The sequence below is a fragment of the Lontra canadensis genome, unplaced genomic scaffold, assembly GCF_010015895.1.
Source record: "Lontra canadensis isolate GAN:19392208 unplaced genomic scaffold, GSC_riverotter_1.0 scaffold60, whole genome shotgun sequence".
Classification (NCBI taxonomy): Eukaryota; Metazoa; Chordata; class Mammalia; order Carnivora; family Mustelidae; genus Lontra; species Lontra canadensis.
Window position 1 is genome coordinate 3,702,593 of NW_022631054.1, and position 6,027 is coordinate 3,708,619.

Genomic DNA, 6,027 nt, shown 5'->3' on the forward strand with positions numbered 1-6,027 from the left:
GGCAGGTCTGCTTTCAGCTGAGATGGTGTCCTGCCAGGCTGGGGCAAACCACGGGGCTTTTCAGAGCTTGGATTGTTTCAGGTTTGCTGCCCCCATTCCTCGAACCAGGGACAGATCTTTATTGCTCAGCAGAGCAGGCTGTGGGCAGGTGATTTCTGCCATGGACAGCCCCCCCGAGTCTGGCCTTCAGCAGTGGGCCTGGCACTGGCCCCCACCCTCAAGATCAAAGATTCATGATTTCATTCATAATTTCCATCAAATGTTGAAACTTGGTCCGTGGGACCCTGAGCCAGCTGTCATGCTCCATGACCCCGAGAGTTCGCAGGAATGTTCCAGGGAAGCTTGGAGCATCTCCCCCAGCAACAGTCACTGGCTTGCTTTGATTGCTTGAAATGCCTCTTGGCATTTCCGTGGTGCAGAGGCTTGGCAGCCTGGGATCACGGAGCATTTTCTGACATGGCGACAGTAGCCCGGCTGGGGGCCTGGGGAGCAACGCATGCTCCTTGAGAGAAGGCGCAGAGCAAGAGCCCCAGAGGCTTGAGACCCCCTGCACCGCTCCAGGCCCACGTGGCGCTGTTCATACAACAGGCTTTATTGGGGTTGTATCAGTACAGACAGTCAATACTGCTGTTTCTCTTTTCAAAAAGAAGCCCCACCCCCTTTTTTGATTCCCAAGTGCATTTTTCCCAAATCTCTGACACAGGGCACATAATAGGTATGTAGAGGACTAAGCTTCCTATACCAAGTTAGAAATGAAATTACTAATGAAAACATTCAAACCTTAATCTTAAAAAAACAACAACAACCTAGGAATCAGAATATAAAAATGCACCAAAGTACCATAGTTTTCATAGTTAAAACTTGGCATCGTTTATCAAAGCTAGTCAAGTGGACACCTGGAACTAAAATCCCATAGACATTTTGGAAACACCAGCCACCCCTCCCCCAAAGGCTTCTGGAATGACTTAGCAGAAGCTAAATTCTGTGAAACAGCTCTTTTTCTGGCTCCCCCAGTGCCCTCCTTAGTCCACTGGGCTCCCCCTCAGAGGTAATGAATTTTCAACCATCGGAATCCCTCCCTAGCTGGTCAGATGGTGGCGGCTTTGGCCCAGGAAGGAGGCTGAGCAAAGGACCCCACCAGACTTGGTGTGACTCCTTAGTTCTCTTGGGTATCCGGGATCAAGCAATCCACTGTGAGGCCCAGCCAAAAGCTGTTCAGGTGTCCCTCGCACAGCTTTGGGTTTCACTTTTGAAAGACAAAGCGAGCAGTCATGGGGCCTGCTTTGTTGGGAGAAGTGGGTTAGGAGGAGGCCCGCCCAGGGGCCCAGAGCTCAGCGAGCCAAAATTCGGCCACCACCGTGTCCAACGTGGACAGTCTGGTGCTGGCCAGAATCGGAGCAGTGGAAGACCACACTGCATGACCCCGGTTCACACTTGGTACAGAGAAGTGGGTTGGCTTGGGGCAGTCTGAGGGAGAGGCCCCGAGCCCCACCCCCCGCCCCCGAAAGTGGCCATCTTTGCCCCAGCATTAATCTCAGCTTTATCCACTGAGCTTGAACTAGGAGATAGGAGAGGGATCCTGCCCGTTTCCTGCAGGGGGTGCTCTGCTTGGGGAAAACGGCAGAAACATCCAGAGTCAACTCATTCCAAAGGGGATTGTTGGCACCCTTTTCCTCAGAGTCTCAGCCTTCTGGGCCCTAATCCTGCTTAGAACAGGAAATTGGAACCAGAGGGGAGAAGGAGAGGAAGCCCCCTCAGATTAACCCCTCTAGTAGATACACATACCCACCATATGGTTCTTGTTAAGGAGAAGCAGGGGGGAGCCTTCTTCATCCCCGAGCTTGTGTGTACCTTGTTCTGAGGGCCGAAAAAGAGGCTCTCTGCCTTGGGGACACTTGGGTTGGGGGGGAGCAGGATACCTTACAATTTTGTATGAAGAAATCAGCCCTCCCCCAGCAGGTGAAAGAAGAAGGGTACTTGAGTTGGCTGCTGGTTGGTCCTGCCCCGTTCCTGCTTCGGCAGTCAGTCCCCAAGGGCTTGCGCGACTGCCCTTCTGCTGAGCAGAGTCAGTCGGTGGGAGCAGCCTGGGAGATGGAGGCAGACGTGAAAGGCTGCCATCGGGCCCCAGGTCCATGCTCCTCCCGTCACAAACCACCGCTCCTGTGGCTGCAGCTGGAGCAGAAACGGGGTTGGCCCTTTCCAGGACCCTGCAGAGAAGGGGCTGAGCTCCTGCACCTGCCATGGACAGGCCTGTTGCCACAGCATCACGCTGGGGGTGCAGTCCTGGCAAGGTATCCACTCTAGCCACCTCGATGCCCCCCAACCTTTGCCTTCCCCCGGAAGCAAAAACTCTTCATGGGACCCACCATCCGCTGCTGGAAGTCCCAGGGGAGCTGGAAGAGCCCCAGCCGAGATCCGAGGTGCCGTCTGGGGGCCAGCAGGAAGGGCAGGGCTTGGGCCTGTGTCTCCCTGGGGGAACGGAATGGGGAGCTCAGTCCCCTCAACCCTCTGACCCAGGGAAGCAGCAGCCTTCCCCACCCAGCAGAGCCCATAACTCCTGAGAGGGCAGGGGGCTCCGACAGTGGGGCTGAGTGTCCTGGGCGGCCTGCCTACAGCGGGGCCACAACCGCCACGCTGCACAGACACTTGGGGGAGAGGAACTCAGGCCGGCCTCTTCCAGAAACCACCTCAGCCTGCGTGGAGGGAGAAACCAAACCAGTCTCCTCGGGCCAAGGCCACGGCCGCCTCTGCTTCCGCATCTGTTCAGCTTTTGTTTTTTTCTTTAAATGGAGGTTCTTGTAACTGAGAAGGTCTCTCTACCACTAAAGAGGAGGAGGCCAAGGAGTCAAGGCCCCCGTGGTGTTATGTGGGGCAGAGCAAGAACCCTGAAAAGGAGGAGTGGATATACTCAGTGGAGTAGAGGCCGTTGGCCTGGTCCGACGGCATCTGCACCCAGACCTGGTCGTTGGGCCGCAGCTGGAGCACAGCCCCGCCAGATGCCTGGTCCAGGTAGCCCTTCTTGTACTCGTCGTAGGTGTATGTGGCTGGCACGTTGTTCTTGTACAGGGCCACCCACACGTTGGTGCCCTTGACGTGCACGTGGTAAGCAAAGTAGTAGACCCCGCCCACAGGGCAGGTGAAGATGCCGGTGGCTGGGTTGTAGCCACTGTGGCCGTTGTAGAGAGTCCGGTCAAACTTGACAGGCATGCCCGAGGCGGGGAAGGGTGAGGTGAGTACGGCGGTGAAGGCGGGCGTGGCGTGGGCTGACAGCTCTCCCAGTCCGAACTGTGGCTTGCCCCCCTTGCCCAGCACAGCACCCTCCACGCCTCCGTTGGGCAGGTGCAGGCCGGCGATGCCAGTCTCATCAAAGGCCCCCGGGGCGCCAGGGGGACCGGGAGGCCCAGGAGGCCCGGGAGGGCCAGTGAGTCCTGGGGAACCAGGGACCCCAGGGGGCCCTGTAGGCCCAGTCACCCCCGGTTCCCCCACTTTCCCCTCGCCTGGGGGCCCTGGCAAGCCGGGTTCACCCTTCAGGCCTGGCAGTCCCTGGGGCCCGATAGGACCAGCTGGGCCCTGGAGCCCTGGGATTCCTGAGGGGCCCCTCAGGCCTGGCTGCCCAGGGAGCCCCAAGTCACCCTTCTGTCCCAGGGCTCCTGCCACCCCTGGTCCCCCAGGGCGGCCAGTGAAACCTGGCTCACCTTTGGGCCCAGATGGTCCAGGGGGCCCATGGGCCCCAGGAAGTCCCCTCTCTCCTGGGGGCCCAGGTTTCCCAGCCAGGCCATTAGGTCCCTGGTCACCCCGAATCCCAGGCACTCCTGGGGGTCCTCCAGGCCCTGTATCCCCTTTGGGCCCAGGGGGCCCACGTCTGCCAGGGAGTCCTGCAGATCCTGGAAGTCCTGGGGGGCCCCCAAGGCCCTGTGGGCCTTGCTCCCCTGGCTCCCCATCCTCACCGGGCTCACCTCTGTCCCCCAAGTGGCCTGGGACCCCAGCTGGGCCCCTGTCCCCCTTGGGGCCTGGCAGTCCTGGCACCCCATAGCCAGTGGGGCCTATCAGACCAGGGGGCCCCCGGATTCCTGGCTCCCCTTTGGCCCCTGCTGGGCCCTGTGGCCCTGGCAGCCCTGCTGCCCCTGGGACCCCCACACCATCCACCCCGGGAGGCCCTTTTGGGCCAAGAGCCCCTGGCTCCCCCCTGGGTCCCGGTACTCCTGGAGGCCCCGACTCACCCTTATCTCCAGGGGCCCCAGGAAGCCCATCCAAACCTGGTTTGCCCAAGCCAGCTGGACCAGGGAGGCCAGGGGGTCCAGGGGCACCCCCCTGCCCTGGGGCCCCAGGTAGCCCTGGCTGACCCACTCCATTATCTCCCTTGAGACCTCGATCACCTGGGGGCCCTGGCTCCCCCTGGGGCCCTGGCTCCCCTCCGAATCCTGGGGGCCCTGGCACCCCTTGGGGGCCTGGCTTCCCAGGGACAGCAATGCCTGAGGGCCCAGGGAGGCCAGGAGGTCCTGGGGGCCCCCGAAGACCCTGGTCCCCTCGTATCCCTGGCTCGCCCTGAAGCCCTGGCTGTCCTGGTGGCCCAGCCTTGCCCGGGAGCCCTGGGGGACCAGCCTTGCCCATCCGGGAGAAGCCAGGGGGCCCGGCGGGGCCAGGCTGCCCATGGAGTCCTGGCTTTCCGGTGCCAGGTTTTCCTGGGAAGCCAGGAGGGCCAGGGGGCCCCCGAGGCCCGGGCTTCCCAGGTGGCCCAGGCTCGCCTTTCAGGTCCATTGGCAGCAGCGGTAGAGGCATTTCTGAGAGGGAGAGAGAGAGAGAAGGGCCATCAGGGGCCCCGCCGGTGGAGACGTGGGTCACATCTCCCCACGCCCCCATGGGGCAACACTACATCTCCTCATAAAGGCCACACTCCATCTCCCCCTCCGAGCACTCATGGAAGATGGGGTTTAGGGGTTTAGGTCCGACGGCCCTCTTGGGGGCTCCTACCCGACATACCCAGGCGGGGCCTTCCCCAAGAGCTTGGAGAGATTCCCATCCCTGCCCGACCTGGGGGGTGGAATGGCCGCCAGGTGGCGCCAGCTGCCCTCCTTGGACACCGCCCCACTGCCCCCCCACCCCGCCGGCTTCCGTCCCGCCCCCTCCCCACCCCCGCCGAAGACCACCTCTGCCAGCGGGGCGCGCCCCACTTCCGGCCGCTCCGAGGTCAGAGGCTCCGGACCAGCGTCAGGAGGAAAAGGGAAGGGGGGGTGTAGATCTCAGGTGGGGATGGAGAGGCTGTGACTGGGGGCCAGAGAGGAGCTGGTGGGGGGTCAGGAGGCAGGGAGGTGTGGGGTCAGGAGCTGTCCGAGTCCCCTGCGGGGCGGGGAGGCGCTCACCCAGGTACTGGCCCTTGCCCTCGCGGAAGGGCGGCCCCACAGGTCCTTTGTGCATGGGCTGCACGTACTTCACCGGCGCGTAGCCCGCGGCCCCGCCGGCCCCGCCTCCGGTGGCTGCCCTCGGCCCGCACCCCAGCAGCAGCAGCAGCAGCAGCAGCGAAGACAGGGGCGGCAGAGCCCCCCGCATGGCGTCCGCGGGCGTGCTGCAGGGAGGAACCGAGAGGAGCCGTCAAACCAGCCCCCGCGTGGCTTCGCACCAGGCCCAGGGACTCCCCAAAAGATCCGAATGGAGGTGCTGTACACGAGCAATGCCCGCCGCGTCCGAGTCCGCGGGAGTCACCCTGAAGCTCCCGCAAGCCCACCCGGGGCTCTCCATCCACACGCACGTCCCCCGGGACCCTCTCCCTTGGACGACAGCCGCCCCCGTGCCAGCGGCTTGGCAGCCAGACCCCCCTGCAGAGCATGCATCTGGCCCTGGCGCACCCCTTCTGAGACCCTTGGATGACAAGCCCCACTACCATGTGCTGGGCCTACTTTCTGCCGGGTGGCGGGCTGAGTTCGCCAGAGACAGGAACTCCCTTAATGCTCTCAGGCCTTGAACAAGTTATTATTTCTGTCATCCCCATTTTCCAGATGACAAAACTAAACCAAAGGGCAGCAGAACTGG

At 62.2% G+C, this 6,027-nt stretch overlaps 1 protein-coding gene across 1 annotated transcript; it reads right to left on the reverse strand.

Moving 5' to 3' along the window:
- Positions 1-2,610: 2,610 nt before the first annotated feature.
- Positions 2,611-5,552, reverse strand: COL8A2 (collagen type VIII alpha 2 chain). The gene is made up of 2 exons (XM_032877250.1): positions 5,361-5,552; positions 2,611-4,781 (listed from the first exon to the last, which is right to left on the reverse strand). The coding sequence occupies exons 1-2, from the start codon at positions 5,545-5,547 to the stop codon at positions 2,863-2,865; spliced, it is 2,106 nt and encodes a 701-aa protein (XP_032733141.1). The 5' UTR covers positions 5,548-5,552; the 3' UTR covers positions 2,611-2,862.
- Between the last annotated feature and the right edge of the window lie 475 nt (positions 5,553-6,027).